Genomic DNA, 26,923 nt, shown 5'->3' with positions numbered 1-26,923 from the left:
ACCCTTGTCTTCAACCTTTTTGTGTCCCCAGCACCCAACACAAGCTTTAAGCACAAGTGCTTGGTGATGACAGTATTTGATGAGCATGTTACAGAGTTCTCTGTTCAAGACATCAAGTGACAGTACCGAGCAGAAAAGGCCCCAGGATCATTCCTCATGATACATACATGATACATCCCCCCAGGTTACTCTGTTTTATTTTAGGTTAACTTAGCTCTGTTCAACAAACACTTTCTGCTGAAATTATTCACTTCCCCCACGCCCATGTCGCATCACTCTGTGATGGAAGGAAGATAAATACCTGCAATAAAGATTTCAGGTCCTTTTGACTGATTTACCAAATGTATTTGAAAAAAAAATGTGATGATCTGTTTTTCTTACAGTCAAGAAAAAAAAAAAACAAACCCAAAAAACCTGTAATTGAACAAGGGTATGAATGTCCAGTTCTACTCTGGCTTTTCTGGCAAATGAAAATTCCCTGTCCAATTTCAACAAGCAGATGTAGATTAGCTAGCCCTTGGACTTGGCCTCTGGCAGATCTGTGCTTTGTAAACTCAGTCCTCCACGCCCTTGGACACTTTTAACATAAACTCAGCCTGAAGGCGGTCTGCTGATCCAGAATGCTCCCGGTATTATGAGGAGAAAGATACATAATCATACAGATAAAAGGAAGATAAACAAAGCACCCGACAGTCCTCTGCCCTCAAAAAGTCATTGGATAAATGCAGTAAAAATGACCACTATTGAAAGCGTGGCTCCAGCCCCGAGGGGCAGCCGCTGTCTGACTTGGAAATGCATTTACAAACTGCTCTGTGCTCGGGCTTGGGGACACAGTGGCTCAGCCAGACAGGTCCTTTCATTGAGGAAGGCTGCCTTGTCAGTCAGCATGTGGACGGGCTCTTTTCCGGAGGACGGCGCAGGTGCTATGCGCCCTCCCTCATTTTGCTGCTGCCACTTTCTAATGCAGCTCCGCGCCCACGTGTCTGCGTCGCAGCGCACTGTGCACCTTAAGCCGGGGATCCTGGCTTCCCTCTGTGCCCTTGACATCTAGCACATCGCTTAGCAACCTTGGAGATACTGAATGAGCAGACGTCTCAGAGACACCTCGGGTGATATGCCGCTCACTTCCTCAGTTTTTCCAGCTATAAAACTTAGTGGATGACCCTAACATGGAGAATGGCGTAGCTGTGGTGGGACAGTGGGTTACGGCGAGATACAAGAGGCCACACCCCACACATGCGCACATTACACACGCATTCATTCCCCCTCTTTTTCCCCCTCCTCCCTCCTGTCATGTTCCTACATACTCTTTAAAGCACAATAATATATGGGACAATATATTGATTCTCTTTCTGCACAGGATGAGCACTTACCACCATTGTGGAGCCCCAGAGGCCTTTGAAAGGGAAAATCCTAACTACAGTTTACATTTGTATATTGATTTTCTGGTTTGTAAACTGCTGGGACATAAATGCCCATCATAGCATGTGGCACCCATAATAACAGTGGGAAGTAGGCAGGGCAGGTTTTAGCTTCACATCTGAGATGAGGAACTTGAGGTGAACATAAGACTGAACCCGAAATTGGGCGTGATACCTATTTCCCTCTGCTCTGTGCCTTTTCGGAGACTACAGGCAAGTAGATCCTCACGGCAGCCAGGAGAGGATGGACCACAGTCTACCTCTCTTCTGTTTCTGGTAATGTTGTGGGCAAATGTCTTTAGTCTCCCAAACCTTATTCATCTGTAAAGGGAGAGTGTTCTTGGAGAGATGTAATGAGGACTAGCTTATTAAATGACTGAAAAAGGATTTTGGAAATACAGTGTTGCATAAAAGCTTAGTGACAGTTCAAAACTAGATGCCTCGGGGAATGAGAATGAGATGTAGACCCCCAAGTGAAGAACAAAAACATTCTTTGCATTTACAACTGGACAGAAAATAAATCATTTCAAATGAAAACCTGGGAGCTAGTCTCTGCTTTTAAGCTTGACTTCTCCAGAAAAAAAATGTTGGGGGTATGTTTTTCATGTGGGAACGGAGTCCTCTGAGTTTTTCGTACTGAGGGATCAACACTGTGGAGGAAGACTCAACCAAAACAAGTGGTTAAGAAATGCTCCCCAAAGTATACCGCACTCAGCCCAAAAAGCTGAATTAGTTTTAAATGGCAATTTGTTAGAGAAATTATTCAACCTTAGTTTACTTCTCTGAAAAAATCAGCCAGTGGGATTACTCTAGATGTTGCTAGAAATGACAGGCTACCAGCAAGGAGAGTTTGGCACTGGTGTTTTCTAAATTAAAATACACATCAACATGTAAGTAATTAAATCTAGCCAGAGCATCAGATGTAACGAAGTATTTTTTAAGTCTACTCAATTTTAATTTATTAAAAGGACGTGTGTGTGTGTGTAAAGAAGCTTAATAACATAGACATGTTCGTTTAAGTTAATAAAATCGGATTGCAGAGGGAAAAAACTAAGTTTAAAGGGAAAGCAGATACACCAGATATATGAACAGCATGATGGTGTGTTTGGATATAGCACCTAGTAATCCTGGCACAAAAAGCAGAGAGGAAACAGCTCTGAATCCTGTAACTCTCATTTCCGGGCACAGAAAACCATCTTGGGTCCTTCGGGAGAGGGAGGAGATTTTTTCCTGATACTAATCTCTTGGCAGAATTTCTCCTGTGGGGAAACTATTTGGCACTGCCTTCTCAGTTATTTACCTAGAAGACCCTCCTGATTTCCACCTAAAAAATACTTTTTGGGGGGTGGAAACAGCTCAGTGGTAGAGCACGTGCTCAGCATGTACAAGGTCCTGGGTTCAATGCCCAGTACCTCCATTCAAAAAAAGGAACAATAAAAATACTAAAATAAATTTTAAAATTACTTCTTGAAATTAGGATAGATCAATGAAACATTAATTTAGAAAGCAACGGAGAACTGGGATATGCTTTTATTTTTTTAAACGTAGGATGCTCAGACAGTATGGTATCATGTATACAGTGTAACACACACGCCGCCTGCTCTAACACACAATATACATGATATTCATCATAAAAGTGACTAGTTAATACGTATCGAGCACTTCCTATATACCAGCCACTGTTTTAAGCCCTTTATGTATTTTAACTTATTTAAGCCTCACACCTACCTGATCAAGGTATTATTTTCTCTCCTCTTTTTGCAGATTTAAAAGGGAGGAGTAAAGGGTAGTCAGCTGGGCAGGAGGGCAAGCCTGCCCTTGAACTCAGGACTCAGACTGTCCCCTCATCTGTCTGTTGCTGCCTTTCCCTCTGATTTCTCTTTTCTTTCCATTTTCAGTATTCTTCCCCCCCCCCATTTCCTCATTCCTACACATAATCTACAATTCCTCTATTTTCTCCATCTTTGTTTTTCCCTTAATTGTCCACAATATAAAATCAAAGATAGTGTCTATTGAATATGGTAATACATGCTTCCTATTTAAAATTTGAGCAGTAGATGAGTTTGGACTTGATTTTTACCTCTTTTGGGAGCTTGATTTGATTAAGCAGCTCTTTACTTCTGCCACCATTCAGTGATAGCGTTCCCCTGTGGCACGGAAGTACATTGTAATAAGAAAGCACCCATTCCTGTCCTGAATTTCCCAAGTGCTCCCAAACTGATGGATGGACTTTGTATGGCCTTAAATGACACTGTATTCCCCTCCTGTAAAAGGGATCTCACTCCTGTATGATCAGGTCTGTGTTCTTGCAGCCATGAGCTGGCAGGACTGTGAGGGCAAGTGCTGTCTTACAGATGCTGTATTGACGAGCACTCAGAGTGGTCCTGTCAGGGTTTTCTGTGATCTTGAGCGCACCTGCACTCCCGTGCCTCCCAGTCTCATTACCTGTAACACGTGAGTAACAGTCATCGCCGTTTTCTGATGATATTAAGAGAAACAACGAGCAGAAACCCTCATCGCTCTCCTTGTTCAGTTAATAAGCTAAATAGAAAGAATGCCAGTTATCATTTGCTCGAGAATCTTACATGAATTTAGGCAGTGACCTTGTGGGTTGAACATCCAGGCATTACCGTGTCTTGTCCCTTTTGTATGACCTCTGTCACTTTTGTGAATTTTGCAATTTCTTTCATCCATTTAACAAATATTTCTTGAGGGTGACACCAGGTGCCATGGACTATGTTGGACCCTGGAGTTAATGTGATGCCCACACAGCCTAGTAGAAAAGTTATATTAATATTCGTCTAGTCTGTGATTTAAAAACAACACACGATTCAAAGTTTCCTTTAGGAATATGGAGTGTTTGCTTTTAAAATAGGCTCTATTTTCTCTCCAGATGCACAGCTCTGTGCTGATCTTATTTAAAGAGACCAACTCTGCGTTCCCTCCACCCCATCAAACAGGAAGTTTAAATTGAAACCTACATCAATTGTTTAAAATAATATGATGTGAATGTTTTCTTTGAGGCTAAATATTGAATATGCTTTCCTTTGTTCTCGTTTAAATTTATGAGATGTTCCCTATCTCCCAGATGCCTCTGTAAACTGAAACCAAGGTTGATAAATAGAATCAAAAGGTTAGGCCTTGTATGTTGCCTTGGAAGGATGCAGGTTTCAAATGGGAGCTCCCTATAAAGACGTTCGCAGGCTGTGAAACACCAGCTCTGCTGTCACGACCACTGACTCCAGCAGGCTTTACATCAATATGACGCCAGGCTATTACCCTCACTTCAAAGAAGAGGAACAGCTCTACAGAGCAAAGAGGCATTGAATGCCAGGAAGAAATGTGTTGACATAAATTCTCTAGTCTTTCAATACATAGAGTGTCCCCCACTCCTTGGAAAGATAGGCAGATAAATGGATAAATAGCTGTGTAAAAAATATTCAAGAGTGCGTCTTGCATGCTTGACTGAATATTCAAAAATATTTCCCAAGACTCAATAATGTTTCGCCTCGACTCTTCTGCTCCTGTGCCATGAACCTGTCAGTGAGGACACAGCGGAGAACACCGAGAGCCTATTCAGTCCTTTTTTCCCCATCATCATGTCACAGTCCCGCAGTACAAAGTCACATAACATCGTACAGAGAGAAAATTAATCATTGGCTAATGAGATAGGGATGTGAAAAGTTTGAAAGAAGTAATTTAGAGGCCCCAATTAGGGCCGATTCTCGTGGGTCTCCTGTGAGCATCGCTGGCTGATCCCAAGTCCATGGGGGTGAGAAGAGGATGGGGAGAGGCAGCGGGGGCGGGGAGGGTGGACAAGGAGGGAGGAAGATGTAGCATCTGCAGCCTCTGGGTACACAGAGGACTGCAATTCCACGGATGAACTAGTGAGAGCCTAAATAGTAATGGAGACGAAAGAGAGGATGAGGGCGAAAACCTTTCAAGGGTAGGTCTGTCTGCAGGCCGGGGCACGTGACTGGATGTGGTCACCTAACAGAGGTTTTAAACCAGGACCTGAGAGGAAGGGCAGGTACCCTTAAAAGAAACAGGAAGACCCTGCAGTTACTTAACCTGCTCAAGAGTGTCTAACAGGACGGGAGGGAGCAGGACGGATGCCCTGGGCACTGTGGACAGTCTGCAAAGGCGAGCATTCAGCCAAGACATAGAAACAAGTGGGAGGGTTCCCGGAGGCCCCAGCGCAGGGAAAATAACTTAGCATGAGCTTCCAACACGGGGAGTCGGGAGTAACCCCACCTGCCCTGAGGCTCGGCCGTGGCCCTCAAAACTGGAACTCAACAGCAGAGCGCTCAGAGGAAATAAACGCGAGGAGGAAGGCGTCTCAACGGACGTGTCCAAGGGGCTCTTCTCTCCTTCCGTGGCTGCATCTGACCTGCAGGGAGAAACCCGCTGGCGAGCTGGAAAGGGCAGGACCTGACAGGAAGACTCGTCCCGCCGTGCTGTGCGACACCGAAGGCCGGGGAGGGAACATTCGAGACGAGAGGAGAACCTACAAAGACAGATTGGGGAAAATTCAGGGCAAAATGCAGAATCTTTTATTTCGTCTCAAAACGGGGCAGCTGGAGAGCTGCACCACGGCATCCCGCAGAGACAAGACACGTGTGTTCTGGTTGGATGAGGCCATCCGATGGGGGTCAGCTCTGCGATGGGACCACCAAAAGGGGTCACATCATGAGGATGTGAGGCTTTCGGCACAGGCCTGGCCCAAAACAAGCGTTCAGATGTGACAACCGTTTTTCAGCCATGTTGTACCAAGTCAGTAAAAGACACAGAGTTCTGAATTCAGAAAGGCAGAGAGCACTGCTGATCAAAGCGGCTGGCGTCTGCGGGCCCTATTTCTGGGAAGAACCCTAGACCTCAGGCAGGTGGTCCTGGAGGACAGTCACATGCAGAAGGACAGAGGAAGCAGGGTGCCGGGGCTGCTGCGAGAAGACGCGGGCTCCCGTGAGCTGCCTTCGAGGCTGTGACCAGTAAAGGCTGGAGAGAGAGCTTGGCTTGGTGCAGTAGCCCAGGAGTGCAGACCAAGGACAGTGGATTTAACTACAGGGTATCAGGTCCTGACTCAACGCAGGACGGGTAAATTTCTCACCATGAAAACCACTGGAAAATGGAATGGGCCACTCCAAGAGGCAGTGAGTGTGCTGTTACTAGACACGTCCCCAGGAAGGCAGGGTGGAGAGGCTTTGGAGGCCACAGACCTGCTGACAAAGCAGCAGGACTCTTGATTCCAGTTTCAGCTTTACCCCTGCCTAGCTGTGTCCCTTTGGGCAAGTCACTGAACCTCTCTGAGCCTCCATTTGCTCATCTCCAAATCCAGAGGGTAAGGACTAGGTAATGCCCAAGTCTCCTTCCGCTTTGAAATGTCACAATCTTCCATAATGCCCAGTGTCCTTGGCCTCCTCGTCCTCGTGACCCCCCCTCCCCGCCTGGCTGGCTGGTGCCAGCGTGGTTTTTACACCTTGGCTGTGAGGCACATTGTGTCTGAGGAGTGTGTTGCAGCACGTCCAAGGGACGCAGAGTGGCTGCCTTTGAGTGCGACAGCTCAGGCCTCTGTACAGAAGCTGCTCCAGCATCGAATTCAAACCGCTCCCCCACCCCCCGTGAGTGAATTTCACAGAACCTTTGATGGGCTTTTACCTCCCGCTCCCTCAAAGCCTGTTTGCTTTTCGGGCGCCTGCTCTATGAGCAGGTTGCCGGAAAGATCTGACAGACCCCTTCTAGCAGTCAGTTCTCCTCTGCCCTGGTTTTGGTCAGTAGTCTTGAAATCCTCTTCACTTGGTGTCGTGTCATATTTTCAGACATGGACACAAATCTCACTCAAGTCAACAGTACTTAAAATAACTGTTGACGGCTGCATTCCTGCAGCCGCCAGCATTACATCCCCAGTCAAAGCAGACACAGAGGGTTTTATTGATGGAATGAGGTCTTTGTTTATAGCGTGTGCACAGGCGAGCTCTGGGAGCCCACTTCGGATATGCATCTTGGGTTTAAATGGAAAACATACCTATCCACCTTTGGGTCTCTTTGGAAGGATCACAAAAGCATTTTCAGTTTTGCGCTCTTAAAGATTCTGCTTGTAGGCATTCACTTATAAAGTACACTAGTACGTTAACTCATCATCTACATGGTTGATTTGTTCTCGACAAATACGGGGTGATCTTCAAGGTTTGCTTTTTCATAGAGGGGAAACCTAAGAGCAGGGGACTGGTTTTGAACATTCCTTCTAAGAGAATATTGAGAATTATCTTTGTGTTTATGATCCCAATAGGTATGTTATGGAAATACCTTTTTTATACGCCTGTCGCATGTATAGAAGCCACCTTTTCTAAGGCATGGGTCAGCTGCCACCCCCTCCAGAGTTCCTGCTGTGAGACCACCTCCTGTATTCGTGCCCTAGGGCTCAGAACAAAGTGCAGCAGACTGGGAGGGCTTAAAACAGAAATGTCTTCTCTCATCGTTCCGGAGGCGAGAAGCCTGCAGGCAAGGTGTCGCAGGGCCGTCCTGTCGTCTCTGTAGGCTCCAGGGAAGAATCTGTTCCATGCCCTCCTCCTAGCTTCTGGCTTTTGTCAGCAGTCCCCAGCGTCCCTTGGCTTGCAGCTCCATCACTGCAGTCACCTGGCGCGTTCTCTCTGTGCGTCTGTCTGCGTCTCTTCCTGTAAGGACGCCAGTCCCGTTAGATGGGGCCCGCCCTCATTGCGTATGACCTTATCTTACCGTGATTACCCACAAAGACCTCATTTTAAATAAAGTCATATTCTCAGGCACCAGGGGAGTTAGGACTTCAACATACCTGTTCAGGGGGACACAGTTTAAACCACAGCACCCCCATCCCAGACTGTGGCCTGCGGGCAGGGTCCCCTGGCAAAGCTGGCTGGCCCGGCCTTGTGTCCTGTCTGCTGTTAGCAGTCTCTACCCATCCCCAGGCCTACAGTGCTACTGGTTGGCCCGATTCCCACCTCTTTTCTCTCATTATTCCCTTGGAACACCGTGTCCTGCCTTCTGGGCCGCACTTGTTCTTGGCACTGACAGCTCACCTCTGTCCCCTCAACCGCAGTCCAGCCCACGCCTAACCCACTTAGGTCCAGCCCTGCCCGGAGACAGGCTTCTATTGCCTTTGTTTCAAGTGGGGGCTAGTTCTCACTTTCAATATGAAACCCTTTCCTGAGGCATTGACTGGGAAGGGCAGAAAAGGGGCAAGCCACCACCAGGGACAGCAGACAAAGAGGGCGGGAGGGGTGGAAGGCAGCCCGCACAGCCCTGCAGAGCGCACATCCGACCTTCGGTGGCTGCCGTCCCATGAGAATAAAGTCAAAACACACTCAGCTTGAATGGCAAGATCCTGTCCGATCTGCTTTGACTCCTGTGACCCTGCAGTATAACATGGCCACACAGGCCCACACTCACCGCGCTGTAGCCGGGGATAACTATGGGCAATTCTCCCGGCCGATCATGCTCCCCCTGGCAGGTCCCTCCCTGGACGGCTGTTTCAGTCCCTCCTCCACTCACATTTCTCAGCTCTTCTGCTGAGCTTGGCGCCCATCTCTCATGCTCCCCTCAAACCCTGGGATTTCCCCAAGTGGGGGACGTATTACAGTTACCTCTGTAACTCCAGATCCCAGGAAGAGAACGTGCCCAGAAAATGCTGAGTGAATGAATGAATGAATGAACTCAACTGCCAGCCCTCTGGTGCCCTGAACACAAAACCCCAACCAGCCCTCTGAAAAATGCTCATCTCATTGATAAAATGCTGGACTGCGATTCAGTCAACAGGATCTTTGTTCCAGTTTTTGTCTTGTCCAGCTGGGGAGAGAAACATCTGCTGAGCTCTGGCCTGGCTTCCACGGTGCTTGGAGCAGGCCACACAGAGAGGAGTGGGGCAGGGCCGCAGGCTTTGAAGTAAGGAACACTTCCTCTGGTTTAAGTACAGTTTCTAAAAGAAAGTTCTACTATATGCTTAGCTGGATTTTTTTCTTGCTGCCATTTCAGCCTCCTCCCTCTTTTCCGGGGGTGGAATTAGAATCCACTATCTCTTAAGTTCACAGGGGCAGCTTTTCTAAGCAAGACAATGAACTGACTCTTAGCAATTACACTCTCTCCTCTCACCTTTGTCTTCCTGGGCATGTGTCTTAATCAGACTTTCAAAAATTATGCATTTGCTTCAAGGAGTTTACCCATAGTAGGCTCCTATGCTGTTTGAGAAAACAATTTTCATCTCTTCATAGATTGTTAAAAAAGTGATGGGTTCATATATTTTTTTCAAGTCAAATCCTTCCCACTCCTTCCTCTCAAATACTGAATCTCAGATCCTTTGAGGTCCAACATAATTTAAGTATTAATTCCTTTCTGAGCTCTTTTCAAACGACTGCACTCACCACGCAGATTGCATTAAAGCTCACGGTCTCTTCGTATTAATGTCTCAGGTAAAAAAAAAAAAAAAAGCAAAGGAACTCTTGTCGTGAATTAAAATCTTCTGCTCAAGAGCAGTATCTTTTGTCCCCATTTCTGTAGATGTATTTATTTATTTGGCCTTCACAAAGAAAACAGAAGTCTGCTACAACTAAATGAGACTGCAAGGGCCAGGCTCCTTGTCTCCTTTTGGGGAACATCTGGTTATTATAATTCACGGAGCTCTCATTTCAGGGTCTGCAGTCCTGAGTGGTTTCAGCCTTAAATCACCCTGTGTTGGCAAACAATAGCAAGGGCCAGGCCAGGAAAGAAACAGACAAATCTCATGTACGGAGTGAAGTTCGATAAAGGCATAAGCATGCCAAGACTCCCACTGCCAATATTTCTATTTCTAATCTATTCCCCTTAGAAGCCAATATGTTATTTCAGTGACGTTGACATTGAAAGCCATTCTCCTCTGGAACCCCTCCTTTACACTTGGCATCTGGATCACAAGGATATGTCTTGATTTTTGTTTAAAGAGTAGAGTACATTTTTAATAGTGGCCTGTAGTAGGTACATGATTAAGTTGGGTCATTCTAGGTGGAAATTTTGAAGTGGTTAAAAGAGGCATGTATAGATCAGGAGCCAGAGACCTGGGCCCTAGTTCTGACTCTGCCATTTGTTCACTTTGTGATGCTGGAAATTTAATTGAACTGCTAAGTTTGGGTCTTGCCTCTCCCTTGCAAACTTTCATGTCACTTGGATCTCATTTTGTTTTGAGCAATTATCAAGCGCAGAATCCTGGAGTCCGACAAGGCTCGTGCTCCAAGACATTATCCAGTCAAAAACCCCTTGTAAGAGATGAAGAAACTGAGAACCAGAAATACAGAAATGTGCAGAGTGTCAAGGTGACTGGTCTGGAAGAGAATGCTTATTTGGCATATACACTGAGGGCTTCTTTAAAGCCAAAACCAAAACCAGACCAAAAACCCCACCTCATTTTACTGAAGTCACGCTGGGGCGCTATCCCATTAAATAGATTTATTTCCTCATAAATGGGAGAGCAGTCCTCTTGGGGTTATAGATCAGGATTATCCTGCCTGTTCTGTTCAACCCAGAGGAGGAGAGGAAATATCCAAGGTAGCTGGAGGAAAGCTGTAATCAACTTCTTAGAAAAGGAAAAGGTGGTGCCGGCCCTGAATCCCCCGGAGCGTCTTAGTAAATAAACAGAGCTTGTAGTTGTCACCTCAGCTGCCTCTGGGCTCACCTGCCCTTTCAGCACAGGTGTGCAGAGTGAGGCCATGCAGGGGCCTAAAAGCGCAGGCTGTACACGAGAGCCACAAAGGCGAGGGGGCAGGAGGGAAGAATCGGAATGAGCTAGAATAACTGGGGGAAAAAAGGAAAATAAGAGAAGGAAATTTCATCCCTGAGGACCAGGGTGGAGGGCCACCGTGGCTACTGCTGGTGGCATCTGTGCTGCTGTCTGTCCACGTGGGAGAAGTTACCTGTCCACCAGCGAGAGCATCTGTTTTCTGTAAACAAACATTCTCAGGAGGGGGACCCCCTGGCAGCTACTACAGAAAGCGCAGTACATTTTAACCGTCCCTGCACTTAGAAAGGTCTTACTAATTAAAAAAAAAGAAAAAATATCCCTGGATATCACCTTTGAAATGACTTGCTTTATCATCACACTAAAAAAAACAGTTCAGTGTTTATATTGGCAAACCCATCTTTTTTGTGCCCTTTCATTTTTTTTTTTTAATGCAGGGCATCAATTTGTAAATTTTTTTACAACAAATAAAGATTTCAGAAGGATGGTCAATTCTTTGCTGATTGAGTTATAGGGAGACAGTGGGATTGTCCAATAGGACTCAGATATGTGTACAGCTAATTTTATGTCAGCATGTATCTAACCCTAGCCTTAGTAATTATAAGCATCCTTTGTTTTTTATTTCCTGGGGGAAATAGGTTAGGTTGGACCTGACTGCCTCATTATAAAGTATGCACATATAAAACTGAACTTTTCCAAATCTAGGTCCTTTGGGTAAGGAGGCTCTTCTGATAAAAACCAGGTTGATAATTGGATTCACTGGGCACTTCATTGTTAAATGGCATTCTTCCCACATCCTGGGTCATAAGGCATCGCATCTGCATTGAAGTTAAGAAACAGAAGATCGAATTCACAATAATAGCAAAGCTTCATGGTGCATGGTTTTACCCTTTGATATGCTGTGTTCTGTTCTGCCACGTTAATATTTTAAATAATATCATTTCCTTTCCTTGTAGTGTGAAGTTCATCTTTTATTTTCGTTTTACCTTTCTGGAATGGCTTTCCATAATGCTCTATTTACACCAGGAGAAATCCCTACGAAATAGAAAAGCATAAAGCCAAATAATCTTTGCAGGAAAATAGCAAAAGTAACAACAAAAATTGATTTAAGCTCCTCCAGCCAAAATGTTATCTTGTGTACTTTGCAGACTCGATCTGTGTCCCAGGCTTTGATCCAGGCCTCAACATGATGACTGGGATCACCCCAATTAACCCAATGATACCGGGCCTGGGGCTGGTGCCACCCCCACCGCCGACGGAAGTGGCCGTCGTCAAAGAAATAATCCACTGCAAAAGCTGTACTCTTTTCCCTCAAAATCCAAGTAAGTGATATCCGGGAGAAATATCTGATCATAAATTTAAATTTCTTTTTTTTTTTAATATAGTGTTGCATTCACTTTCAGATGTACCTCAAAATTCTCCCACTTAGGTACAAGGGAATAGGCATCCACTCTACAGAAGGCCTTTGTCCCTAGCTTAGAACAGATATATGGGTCCCTGTGTCTGCCCAGGAGCTGCACTGACACCGTGAAGGCAGCATGTGTGATTTGGGGAAACATACCAGCATTAAGGATCTTTTTTTGCGGGCAATGGAGTCTAGCCTTTGCTGCCGATCAGAGTGTGAAATATGTGAGCACTTCCATCCATATTCACAAATGTGGGAGAAAAACTCTGAAATGCGTTTTGCTAGATGGAAAATGGAATTAATTTGGCAGTTAGTGATTTTGGGGGGAGCCTGCATCTCAGAGTTTCTGGGCCAAATTGTGTTCGCTTGAAGGAAACATACATTTGATGAAATAAATAGGCCGAATTTTTTTTTTTTAATGTAGCCTCGGATACTAAGTTTATGGACTTAACTAGCTGGGATTTTTTTTTTTAATTCACAGTCATCAGTGTTGCGTTTTTAAAGTGGGCTTTTCAAGAGATAGCTTTAGTAATCTACATATAAACTAGGTAAAACGTTGTGACAGTATACAGTGTATCTTTTTAGACAGCCTCCCCTAACTTTAATAGTTTGCTCATTTAAATGTGAATAATAATAATAAAAAAAAAAAGTGTTCTTTTCAAACCAGTGTTTCCCAGCCCAGTAAGTGCTGTGTGTGCTTTCAGGTTCTGCTTCTGTGTTCTGCCTTTGCGGCTCTGTTATCCCCCAACAAGACAAAGCAGATAACAAGCCTCGGTTTTTCATCATGTTTTCATTTCATCATGCTTTGTACTTCGTGAAGGTTTTTTTTTTTCCCCCTGGTTTTCTGGGCTTCCATATTATGAAGGAGAAATGAAATTATGCTAACATGTGCTTTATCTCTGTTTGCGGACGAGCACAGCCACTCTGTGTAGAAACGAACAGAGAGAGTAAAGAAAGGTGGAGAGGAGGAGGGAAGGAACTGAAAAACAGGACAGCCCACCATCCGTGTAAGTCAGTCTAGAAATTCATCACAACTCAGAATGGAGAAAGTTACTCTGCGACTTTTACTTCTGACAGGTGAACCAGGGGGGAAAAAGCGCAAATAAAAAGCAAAACCCTCTGTTTTGTTGTGATTGTCAGATCTTCCCCCTCCCTCCACGAGAGAGCGACCTCCTGGGTGTAAGACGGTGTTTGTCGGAGGATTACCAGAAAACGCTACCGAGGAAATCATCCAGGAAGTCTTTGAGCAGTGCGGTGACATTACAGCGATTCGGAAAAGCAAGAAGAATTTCTGTCACATCCGCTTTGCCGAGGAGTTCATGGTTGATAAAGCCATTTACCTTTCTGGTACTTCGCCTTACATAAGGGGTTTCCTCGGTAGTTTGTGATGTTTTGTGATGCTAATCTGAGCATATTCCCTTTTACCTTCATGCACAGTGAAGTCTTCAGGTTTGGGGCTGGAGCTGCCCGGAGCTCGGAGGCTGCCCAGAGCTCGGAGCTCAGTGTTAAGTCTGTGAATGCACCTCTTCCCCGCAGACATGGTTTCCCACCATCCAGCCTTTAGGAATTCCATCAGGTTTCTAATTAATGTTCTCAAGTGCTTATTAGATGAAAAGCAGTATTATGAATACCGAGGACCATTACTATTATTGGATGTAATTCCCTGGGGGGGAATAAAGTGCTCTCCCAGCATAATTTCAGTTTTTTCAGAAGTGGTTCACTTTCCAGACACCAGGGCACCCCATCATGATCAGTCCGTAGCGGACAGTCGTCCCTGGCGCCCTAGCAGGAGGCCCTGAATCATTGCCCATTTGCCAGTGCATTTAGCTTGGCTAAGCCCGCCCCCACGTCCCTGCTTCTGTAGTGCCATTTATTTGGGAGATTTTTACAGATGCAGAAATTAGGCCTAATGCTGCCTTCGACTCCGTGGGTGTTGGAGCAAGTGTGTGGGGCCTGTCAGCAAGGCCTTTGCCAAATCTTAAGAACTACAGAGCTCGTATTGATACGTGGCTTCAGAAGGATGTATTCTTAGATTTAACTTACTGCCATCCCCTCTCACCCTCCCTCTGCATATTTTAGCCTGTCACTCTGCACACTCTTCCAGAGGCAATGCTAGTGGGAGAAGGTGAGAAAAAGAATAGGGAAAAAACAAAAACAAAAACCTGAGCATTACTACCAGATTTACTTAATTTCTGCAGTCAGCCCCGGTTGTCATGAAATTCTCTTGCAAACCCCAGAAGCTTTGGGATTATTCCAACACCACAGAGACTTTCCGGAGCTAAACAGTGATAGGGAGAACTTTAAAACTCTTATTCCAATAAAACCTTACCAAATGGAAAAAAAAATTGAAAACATTCCAAGATGGAGACAGAAGACAAAACAGAATAAAAATATTTTCCAGCACACATATTTTTCCCATACTCTTGAGCTATATAGCATCAGAGTAATCTATTAGACATCTGGGGATTCTGGTGAGTGCATGGCACTGGGTTTCACATGCCTTGGGCAAGATAACCTCTCTCCAGCCTCTGTTTTCTCATCTGCAAAATCGAGATAATAATAGTCCTACCTCATCGGATTGTTATGAGGAGTAACTCAAAATAATGGATATTAAGTGCCTGGCAGGGCACGTGCAACATGGGAACCAATCAGTAAATGGTTGTTTTTTTTAACACAAATGGCCTGAGGATGATAAAGAAGGACTGATTCTTGTTTCTCAGGAACCCTGCTCTGGGAATTTGGGTTCTAATCACAGCTTTCCCAAGACAACTATGACTTTACCCCCAGCTGAATAAATGAAAGGGTTCCAGTAAATCAAAGGTGCTTTTCCACGCCGACATAGCACCACGTTTAGACCCAATCAGAAACCTCATAATACTCTGCCAAAGATGAACAGTCCCAAATTTAGGCACATGAAAGTCCTCAGTTTACGCCTTGAGGCTGTATCTTTCCAACTCCCAACCCTGGTCCTGCTTCCCAGCCAGGCCCCTGCCTGACTGCTCCTTGGTCTGCCCATTGGCAGCAGAAGGAGCCCACAGCAGAGGCCTCACCCACCTCCTGCCTCCCTGCCTGGGTGCACAGGTGTCCCCCAGCTCTGCCTGGGCCATCCTGGGAAGGTTGCAGTATCATTCCAGGCAGATCGGAAAGGCTGCTTGGGAGGGGCAGTAAGGCAGGCTGCCCATCCTGCGTGCGAGCTCCTGCAGGCCGGAGCCCAGCTGGAAGGCCTGTCTAATTTTAGGACCACATGCACATTTGAAGGCCAAGCTAATTTTAGACCCAGCCTCATCAGAGGCTCTTTTAAGGCCATAACGATGATGTTCTTGTGAAAAAGAGGGTGCTTTTTGGAACCAGAAATACCTGAAAAGTGATGCTCTGGACAGGGGCAGGGGAAAGACGATTGGCTAGTTGGGACAGCTGGCCAGTCTTAGGCCGTTCCGCCTGCTCTGCTGTTCCGTATATGTCACTGTGGCCCGCTGACTTGTTAAATTTACATGGCCCACAACCAAGGTACACTGAGCTTGAGCATTAATCCTGCTCCTCTGCGATCAGATGTTTGCGTTTTTGACAGGTGCTGTTAACATCTTCCCGTTTTTAGATAACGCCGTTTAAACCTGGGAGTGAGAAGGGCATAACAGGAATCAAGATGTGAGACTGTTTCATATTTGTAACTTTTCAAGAGTGTGAAGTACCCGCCTGGGGAGAAGCCAGCTGCTACTGGGATTTTCAGCTGAGTTTCAACCCCAAATGCTAAAATAATCCATCGAAATCTACCCACAGCCCTGAATACCAGCACAGAGTAACCTAGCAATTCAGACTGGCGTCTTATTTGTAAAGTCCCTGCGCAACAAAAGTGCTTATTTTGCTCTCTCTTCTGGCAGCCCCTGACAGCCAGGACCCTGCTGGGACCTGAATTTATGTTTTTGTTGTTTTTTTTTTAATCTGAGTACCCCAAACTGTAGAGCAACCTCAAAGCCAAGCCTCCTTCATTTGAAGTTAGGCTGGAGCTCTGGTTTCAGTTCTGTTTGTGTTGATTTCTCAGATCAAGTTTCTGCTCATAATCTTTATAAGTTGGGGAGCTCACAGTAAATCCCCCAAAGACTTCCCAGGCCCATGTTTTTGCTCTGGCTCTGGGTTCTCGCTCGGGCTCCCGTGGCCTTCAGAGATTGCATGGACGATCTGTGCACTGCCTAGCACCAGACGAAGTGCTGGAGGGCTTTAAGTCCCCCTGATTGAAGGTAGAATATTCTCCTGCGTGCCCCCGAGGATAAGTGGAAATAAAACAGCACTGCAAAATTGCCTTGGTAATTGTGGCTTTTGCAGCTGCTGAGAGAGAAACAGTGCAACAGCATTTTCTAGGAGAATGAAGCAATAGCCTGTGAGTGAGGTGTGGTGGAATTTACTTTGCTTCACTTTTTAAATATCACGGATACTCTTTATTTACTCCCACTCCACCTTTTTCTAAAAAGAATGCAAGAAAGCTTATCCAATGGAGTTAACAGTAAATTGAAAATATAAAATCGTGGCCATAAAATAGTAAGGGGGTGTGGGTAGGGAAAGCTACATGCCAAATTTGTTTCTGAGCTTCCTGGAAGCCAGAGGGAAGAAGGAGTTAGGAAAGGTGCCCTGGTTCCTGAGATCATCCTCTTGGTCACAGCGGCTTGCAGACACCTCCCAGCAGTGTGTTCATCCCGAAATCTGCCATAGACTTACCTTTACCAATTGCTGAAGATAAGGACAACAGCTTCCCACCTCTTCTGGGAAGGGTGTCCTTTGTAGGGACAAAGAAGTAAGGTTTGCCTTGAGCGCCTGGACCCAACTGTGCGGTGCCCTCGTTGCACAGTGTGATGTGACCAGCCCTCCCGCCGGTTTCAGGTTACCGGATGCGATTAGGGTCCAGCACGGACAAAAAGGATTCGGGCCGACTGCACGTGGACTTCGCCCAGGCCAGGGACGACTTCTACGAGTGGGAATGCAAGCAGAGGATGCGCGCCCGCGAGGAGCGGCACCGGCGCAAGCTGGAGGAGGACCGGTTGCGGCCGCCCTCGCCGCCGCCCATCATGCACTACTCGGAGCACGAGGCCGCGCTGCTGGCCGAGAAGCTGAAAGGTAGGAGCCCCCGCTTTTCTTCCGCAGCCTCGGCGCTAGCCATCGCCCGCCACCGGAGAAACGACGCGATCCCCAGGCGCCGGGGCCCTGGGTGTCTCTCCTAACCCTTCACATGCTGATTTCGTGTGCACGGGGTCACGTGGCAGCAGGAGCCACCTGGGCTTCATCATGCTGCCTGGATAAGCCCTACCCCTGCCCAGGGTTCTCCCCTGCGTTCTCCTCCAGTGTGTGTGTGCCTTCACTGAACAAAACTCAGGGAAAGAGGGGCAGGAGAGTCACCTGCCCTACCCCAAAGCAGGCTACTACTAACCATGCTGGATGAGCTAGTGTCTCCTCCTGCGGGCAGGCAGGTGCCCTCCGTGCTCTTCCAGATCCAGAGAGTTGGCATCTCTGCTAGACTCTTAACAAAGCGTCCCCAAAGGCACATTAGAAATGATACTGGGGTCCTTGCAGAATAGAAGAGAAATGTAGGCTAGAGTCCCCATCTTCAGAGATGGGGTGGAAGGGACACTCCTAACACCCATGAAAGAATTAGAGCTAGAAGTGAGTGTATTTCATTTCTCTCGTTGTTTGCTGGGCTCCTCTCTCAGGTTTGAGGCCCCGGGAGATTTAGTACCTGCCCTGCAGAACTACAGATGATTGGGGAGGGGCCAGATTTGGAAGTTAGGATGACACACGTGTGAATTCTGTTCTGTTATTGATCAAAGTCGTTTGACACAAGCAACGTGGGTGCATTTTACTGGCAAGTGACGTCAGACGCTCCTCCGTCCATTGGGTGTGTCAGGTTTTAATGAGAAAACATAGGTCACGATCGCCGGCCACATGTAGGTGTCTACAAGTAAACGATTAACTGTTATGCAAAGCCAATGACATGATTGTCAACCAATACATGAACAACGGCCCTGGGAACTCAGGGACAAGTGTGAGTGATGTTGATAGAGGTGTCGAGAAAGTCTTCACGGAGGAGGCGGAAATGGAACTTCGCAGGATAAACAAAGTTTTCCCACCTGGGAGAAGAAAGGGCCTAAAGACATTTCTTGTTAGAGGCTGGAGCCCTAGGAGTAAAGACACGAGGAAGCAGAGGGGAATTCGGCAAAGGAGGAGACAGGCAAGGCCCCTCCTCTGGGGAACGTGACAGCTGCTTGAGGGTTTGTAAGAGTCAGTGAGGTGAGACAGAGAAAGCAGTCTGGGGCCAGATAGTGAAGCCTGAGGGCTGTCGCTGGATTTGGGTTTCCTCCCATATGCAGTGGAGAAGCCATTAACGGTTTCTTAGGAGAGGAGAGATGCGGTTGATTCTCTGAGTGTTTTAGGGCATGGCTGGCAGTGTGTAAAGTAGATTGGGTGTTTTCACTAAAGGAAACATGAAAAGCTCCCCAAAACTTATTTTTAGGAAGATATAGGTAATTGACTTCTATTCTTCCATTTCTTTTTAAAAAACTTGAAAAAAAGAAAGACTTCTGCTTCCAGCCCTCATCCCCTGCTCTAGCCTTGGGAACCCCAGTCAGATGCAGCTGCCACTGAAACGCCCCACTGAATGTACTGACTTGGAAAAAATGCCTATCGTTAAGAGCTGTGTGTTGAGTTTATTCAGTGTCTTCCCGAGGACCAGAACTGAGGAGACAACCTCTCAGATGGCTCGAGGGACTGTTCTGAAGAGGTGGGGGGTGGAGGGGTCGGCATGTGTGTGATTTTGGCAAAGGGTACGTGTAATCAATCAAGCACACCTCGTGGTAGGAGGTTGCTGCTAGTCATGAGGAACAGGTATCCTGGTCGAGGGTTTTAGTATTTTTCTAAGGACGGGACGATGCAAGAATTTGGGTTCATAAAATTTTCTCCTGAAAGTATCTATCTGGAGGCCTGTTCTGCCAGTTTTCCCAGAACACAGAGGGCCCCCTTCCTGATCTCCGCCCTGAACTCCTCTCAGGGTGTGTTGAAGGTCAGTGACCGCAGTGGCTCGTGACTTCATTCTTCTAGCACCTTCTTCAGTTGACATAACCACTGAGTGCTTCTTACTGCTGCTCTCAGTGCATGTTCTGCTTTCAGTCATAAATACATAGGCTGTGGCTGTCCCTTTAATAAAAAGCATATAAAATGCAGACATCCTCTCATCACTTTTCCATTCAGACTGGAATCCATAAGGAGTGGGCAGAATGAGAAAGCAGTGTTCTCAATAGTGGAATGTTGATTTTGGAACACACCATTTTTTTCCTTTAATATCCGGTACATTGTGTAGTCTCAGCTAATGAGCTGTATCAGCTAAACTGCATTCGATCTCGGCCACACCTAAAAGTGTCAAAACCTAGCACCTTGGCGCTGTGACCCCCTGGGGGAGTTTCAGGAAAGCCTGACATCTACATTGTGTTCTTTTTAAGAAACCAGCACGGAAGTGTCTATGCTGTGTGTGATGCAGCATTGCCTTTCCTGTTGGAAGATAGCAGATTGGGGTGTCAATTTGGTAAAATAATTTGCAAACCTTGCCATTTCAAAAATATATACTTATACAGATGAGTATAATTTGCAGAATTTAGAACCTGCCCCTTTGCCAAGTACCGTGTGATCCCTTGAGGAGAGAACAGATTGGAAATTTTAATAGATGGCAGTTACAGTAGAGTGAACTAGCTGGGGATACATCTCAGGCAACAGTCAGGTAATATCAAGCTTGACAATTTCAACCCAAGCACAGAGTTTGGAATATAAACAGCATTTAATTGCTTAGGAAATTGGCTGCCTCAGAGAGGAAATCCACTCTGTGCTCCTTATAACGCTGCAAAGCCAGACAGGAGGAGCCGAGGAAGCTGTTTCCCCGAAGATGATTTCCTTGATGTGAGGATATAAAACGCCATCAAGACTTAAGGTAAAAAAGCCTGGATCAGAAAGAAAATGGAAATGCAATCTGAAAATACCTAATTGGATTTGATTTTTTTTCCTCCCCTGAGAAATCTTGCCATCTCAGGTTTATTACGAACATTTTTTTCCGCATTTTACATTGCACTTGTTTATCCTTACCATTTTCTTTTTGAAAATCAGCGTTATCTAGCAAAATCTGTACTAGCCAAGTCTGTCTGGTGCCCCATGAGGCCCTCCATCTCCTGCCCAGTGTTAAAAGTGTGCACATAGTAGGTGCTCAGTAGATTAATTCCTTTCTCTCTTCCTTAGCTGGCTGGAGCTATGAGCTTGCTGCGTTTCTGGTCAGCAGTGCTAGCCGGCATGATCAGAAGCGTAGGGGAGGGATGTGCCCTCGGCCACCATTCCATTCACTCCACAAGCCTTGCTGAGACCTTTACCATATGTGTGGCACTGTGCTAAGCACTGAGGGGAAAGAGAACAGCGTGCAAACCCCTACCTCACAGACTTTAGATTTCCTGAGTGATAGGCGCAATTTCAAGGCCCTTCCCACTACAGTGCACAGGAAAGACAGCGTGCTGTCCCAGAAGTGATGAGCAACCCAACTGGGCAGTGGTGGGCTGAGAGAGGGCGACCTTCTGGGGCCAGGTAACCCCAGATCCCGGGCTTCCTGAAGTCAGAGGAAGCACGGAGTTGTAATTTACTGTCTAAGGCACTGGGCGCCCAGTGTCTGTTACATTAATACAAATTCTAAAAAAGACAATTAGCGAGCACCCTGCTGATTAAATAGACATTGTTCTGAGACAATTCAACTTAATGAAGACTGACTGGGAAGTAACTGCTCACAGATCCAAAGTTTATAGCACGGCTTTGAGAAAGTGAGAAGGAACTCAATAACACCATAATTACAATTTATTGGAAACAGTAGCACCAGGCAGATGAGATAATGAATTTCTGTGTGTCTAACATGGACCATCCACCCCTGGAGGAACCCTGTGTTTGGACTGTGGGAGGAAGAGATTGATTAAACAGTGAAGAAAGATTATATCCTAGTTCACTGGGGATTTCTCCTGGCAAGAGCATTTAAAAGTTTTTGTATACTTTCCTCCACTTTGGAAAGCTTCACATAATCTTTCATTACGTGATGAAATGAGGAGTTCCTCTCTGTGTAGGTGAGATTTAGAGGCAGCTCTGCAAGCAGCATCCTTGGGACGTGACGTGTCACCCAGGATACAGTCCTCCTGGGACCGGCCCTCATCACTTCCAAGGACTAGTCTCTGATTTGCATACAGAAAGGCCCCCGATCAACCTGCCAGGGGGAGAGAGGGCAGAAGTGGTTGCCAGCATTCTGCTGAGATGGTTGTCAATATTTATGGTTCTAAGAAAGTAAAAATCAATAACCCTATGAGCCAAGTGGACGTTCCATTAGCTAAGAGCCAGACTTCCTTCTTGGGGCTAAGGAAAGACGAAGCAGGCAGCCCGTTGGAGAGTCACTTCCTCCACCGGGGTATCGATCTTCATAGAGGCAAGATGGACCATTTCATCTAGAAACGTTTTGCCTGACCCCAAAGCAGAATTAATTAGTGCATGTTTCTATTGCCTTTACAGCCACCCCCCTCCCCACGCCGCCAGGCTGAATTTTCTTATTTTAATAGGTACTAAATTGTTGGAGAGATTGTGTGTGTGTGTGTGTGTGTGTATACGTCCCCATTTATTTGGAAAGAAAAATGTAGAATGTCTTCCTTTTTTGCCCTCATTCTCGAGACATTTTGTTCAAACGTGGAATTGCCCTTCCTGTTGTTCCTTTTGAGACCCGGCCGCAAATCCAGCTACTCCAGCCCACCTGAGTTCTCCATACCCAGTGTTCATGGCTGGGGTCTCACCCACCTGTTGTGAAATTCGGGCCCAGATCTCCCGCTGAACACAGAGCAGGAGAAGACACTACTTACCAGTTTGATTCCTTTTTCCCCTTCCTTGTCTGCACATCACTTACACTAAAGTTCACCAAGTACCTGCCTGCTGGGCCCTGTGCTCTGTGCGCTGCCCTGGGGTTCGGGTACGACCACAGCCGGGGTCCTGCCTTCAAGCCCCTTGCAGTTCAGTGGTTGCTAAAGGATACTCTGGCAGTGGAATCACGACTGACAGATGTAACACGAGCATGTGCAGTGATTTGATTTAACTCATTCATTAATGATGGAGTGAGTAGGATGTTCATACCAGTTCAGAAGAGTTTGCTTTATAAAGATTTTTATGTTCTTCTGGACAGAAATTCATTTACATTGTTACAGAGAATTATTTGCACGGGTATCAGTTTTCCACAGTTTATGTTCGCTCCTTAAAGAATTGTTAAGATAGCCTGGTCAAAGACAGTTAAAAATTCACACCCCTGTAATATCAGGTAATCCCAGCGGAGGGGTGGGCAGGGTCCTCTGATCTACGCCCAGCATCCCACTGAAAGGATCTGCAGTCACGTCTATGCCCATTTCCAAGTCTTTGACTTTTTTTTTTTCACATTTTTTCTAGGATGAGGGTGATGAATGTTTAAGCAGCTATTAATGGAGGTGGAGGGTTTGGGGACAGAAATTCACAAATCTCATGAGGATCACATCAAATCCTTTCCATGTTCCTGCTGTCTCAAACGTGACTTTCCATCTCAGGTTTCCGTTATCTTTTAAGTTAGATGCGCCCCTAACCAGTTTCCCTGGTTTTCGCTGAGTGAATTCTTCCACAGCTTCTCCAGTTTCAACGTGTGTGTGAAACACGTGGGCGAGGATGCAGATTCCGAGTCAGGAGGCCTGAGTGAGGGCGAGGCTGCCTCTTCAGCAAGCCCCCAGATGAGGCTCGTGCTTGTGGTCTTCGAACAGCAAAGGTGTCTCCCATACACAGCTTTTTAAATGCCTATTGTGTGCCTCCTGCCCAGTAAACACAGAAGAGGGAGAGGGAGGGAGGCTGCTGAATTCCAAAGGAACCAGAAATGGAATGAGATAGGTGGTGGCATTGAAGTCTGATCACCATTATCATTTATTTATTCCTCACAAAGCCAGAAACGGTTGTTATCTCTCCAGGGTTTTAAAAAAAAAAGCTTTCAAAAAGACTTTTGAGACCTTTTAAAAAAAAGTTTTATTATTTATTTTTATTTTTTAGGGTGGAGGTAATTAGGTTTACTTTATTTATTTATAGAGGAGGTACTGGGGATTGAACCCAGGACCTTGTGTATGTTAGGCACACGCTCTACCACTTGAGCTGTACAACCCGCCTTGAGTCCTTTAATAAGCTAGTTAGCTTCCTGTGGAAGGCTCTGCTTCTGTGTAGTTATCTGACATCACTCTTCACTTTCATAGCCAATGGGAATAACCTCAGAGGCCTGAAGGGTAAAAAGACCCACCAGCCTAAGTGCCCAGAGAACATTTATCTCTGGTAGACAATGTGAAAATACTTTTCAATGTGAAATTAAAATGTTTGTTATCAACTAGTGTTTCCCGACTTTTGACCACTGAATTTGTTGCGACTTTCCAGTGTTAATCATTGCGAATCTATTAGAGAGTGCCATGAAATAAAACTAAACTGCAGAGGGAAAAGCTCAGAGTGAGCAGAAGACTGAAATATGTTTTGGAAGTTTTATTGTCATGGTAGCCCCTCCAAACTCGAGACACATACGTGAGCCAACAGTTACCGTACAGAGTGACTAATGTTGTAATAGTGGGCTGTGTAGGGAATTGTGGAAACATAGCACGGGGACGCCAAATTAATGCTAGGGTTACAGAAAAGCTTCCTTTATGAAAGGCACTTAGACTGACTCTTGAAGGAAGCATAACAGTGAGCCAAGTAGACCAGAGCTCCTGGGCTCCTAGGATGAGTGCATAGCACGTGCAAAAGTCAGGAGGCAAGGCCATGGTGTTTAACAGAGAGGATATGACAAAGGAAAGGGGGAATGGATTGAAGGGGAAAAATCAAGTCAGAGGAGGCCTTGGAGCAAGCATTTGCAGTAACCCAGGTGTGACATGGTGAGGACACTGATTAGAAAACATTGGGCAGTTGTTAATGAGCAAGTGGTCCACAGTCACTCCATAATATGCCAGTGTTTCCAGTTCTTACTGTGGAGAAGGCATATCTGCAGATTCTAGTTTCTAAAGGGCACTCATGTTCAGAGTTAAACCGAAGCATGTTCGCAGAAAGTACTTGGAATTTTTCTAAGTGCGTCTTTGATGTGATTTTTACGAGCAGTGTTCGTTTCTTTCCACATGACTAGCCCTAATAATGCTGCCATCTAAATCCCGTTTAAATTAGTTTATACTGTTTCCTGTTTTCTCAGTGATCTTTCCACTGAATACAAAGTCAAATTTACAGTTGGGTATTGAAAATGGCTGCTCCCAGCACACTCCTGTAGCCCATTCGGAGGGAGCTGCTGACTTCGTCTTAATTAACATAACGTCACTTACAGGGCAACAGATACTGACTAGACTTACCAGTCGTGTGTGAACTAATGTTTTCACCGTTATTTGAATGTCAGTACATAGTCATATATCAACTTGCCTCAGAAAGTTCAGAAATGAGGATGAAGTTAGGAGTTTTCAAAACTATAAATACTAAGCCATATTTATATAACGTATATTTTTTATTTATTGTATTTATATTTATTAAGAAAATGGAATTCTTCCCACTGTTGTTAAAATATTAGAAAGTCTCTTGTCCATTTAAATTGTGTTTTTTCCATTGCTCAGTCCTAAGATTGCTGTTTCTGAAAACTATCAATTGACTCTCATCTGCTGGTAAACTTACGCTTTGGGTCTCGAAGTGATGAACAATAAAATCTGGCTTTTAAATCATTCGCACAAGCATCCATTTTTAAAATTTAAGCGTGCCCTTCCTGACTGTAAAGTAGGGTGTTAATGAACTGAGTGACCACAAGCAGAAAAGAAAAACACTGCCCGTATGCGAGTGAAAGATGGAACCGCCTTGTGAGCTGTCTCTCTCCTTGTAAGCCCTGGAACAGAAATGTCCAGATTTTTCTTTGTGTTACGTAGAGATGAAAGTCACAGCAAAGGGGAAAAATGGTCCATGAAGTCAGAGTTCTCTTTTCTGTTGTGATTTTTTTAAGAGAGGGGGTAAAAAAAAAAGATTTCTTATAAGCGTTAGGTTTATTTCTGCTGTCTTTTCGGAGGCCCATTCTGCTAACATATATCTGCAGGGAGAGAGGTGGAGAGTGTGAGGGAGGTGGAATTTATTCTGACTGTAAGGGCCGCCCTGGGGCTCCCGCAGGCATAAGGCTAAATTATGGGCCTCGCTGCGGGCTGAACGCGGTGTTAAGCTGTGTGATGGATTCTGTCTTACACAAGCCACCCTGGTCCCTGAAATGAGATAAGAACCATATGCAGCTGGAGTTCACTGAGGTCTGAACTTAGACTGAAATCCTGGCATAACAAACCTGTGTGCGACAGCCGTGACACTGGCTGTGGGTTGAGATCTGCAGGAGAATTGAGTCTTGCCCCGAGCAGGCTGCCCTGTGGGCCCTCCCCAGGCCAGGTGTCTCCTGGGGTGAAGGTGTGAGGGCAGAGGGGGCAGGTTTGCACAGGAAAAAAGCCTTGATCCCCCAAGCCCGGACTGCCTCTGCCCTGGGAGAGAGGGCACAGGATGGTGGCCTGTCAACAGCACAGTCTCCAGGGGACCCACGGGACCTGGTACTCACAGGTGAGCCTGCCTTCCTTCAGTGCACCTGTCCCCTGGGCAGGCAACAGCCACTGCAGGGAGGTCTTGCCCAGTCTGGGAGGGGACTTCTGGGGGGAAAACGGGTACTGATGGTGTTTCTACAGCACTCTGAGAAACTCACAAAGCACTCCGCACTCACAGACGGAGGCTTTGTGTGATGTGTTAAATGCTAACAAGGATGGTTGATTACAAAACATCTGGTGAGTAAAATAAAATGAAGTTTCTTTACCAAATATGTATCACCCGCTATCCGTTCATCTGGAGTGTATATATGGATATGTATGTATGTGTATATATATAAACAATATATGAAAATATATAAACTATATTTACACACACATAATGCATAAGGGTATCTCTGATATTCCCCTAGTGGAGGGAGCTTGGTAGGCACTAAGTATTTGTCAAATAAATGAATAAGAATTAATCTTTTGGAGGAGGGGCAGTTATTAGGCTTATTTATTTATTTACTTACCTACTTACTTACTTAGATGGAGGTACTGGGGATTGAACCCAGGACCTCGTGCATGCTAAGCATGCAGTCTCCCACTGAGCTATCCCCTCCCCCCACCCCAGAATCTATCTTTTAGTCTAATTTTGCTCCTTATTTTTCAAATTCAGACTCCACTCAGTTTACTTAGAAAATGTAGAATTTTTTTTATTTTTAATTTTTTTTTATTGAAGTATATAGTTAATTTACAATGT

General features: G+C 45.7%; 1 protein-coding gene across 7 annotated transcripts in view; it reads left to right on the top strand.

The window, feature by feature from the left end:
- ENOX1 (ecto-NOX disulfide-thiol exchanger 1) overlaps positions 1-26,923 on the top strand; it is a 512,511-nt gene that overhangs the window by 348,987 nt on the left and 136,601 nt on the right. For all 7 annotated transcript variants that reach the window (XM_032496083.1, XM_032496086.1, XM_032496080.1 and 4 more), the window contains 3 exons: positions 12,306-12,479; positions 13,703-13,909; positions 17,435-17,668. In XM_032496083.1, the coding sequence (XP_032351974.1) occupies positions 12,306-12,479; positions 13,703-13,909; positions 17,435-17,668 (615 nt within the window). The remainder of the gene's footprint in view (positions 1-12,305; positions 12,480-13,702; positions 13,910-17,434; positions 17,669-26,923) is intronic.

The sequence above is a fragment of the Camelus ferus genome, chromosome 14 (genome assembly GCF_009834535.1).
Source record: "Camelus ferus isolate YT-003-E chromosome 14, BCGSAC_Cfer_1.0, whole genome shotgun sequence".
NCBI lineage: Eukaryota > Metazoa > Chordata > Mammalia > Artiodactyla > Camelidae > Camelus > Camelus ferus.
Note: the sequence above shows the minus strand (reverse complement) of the source record. Positions and strands in the feature narration are given on the sequence as shown.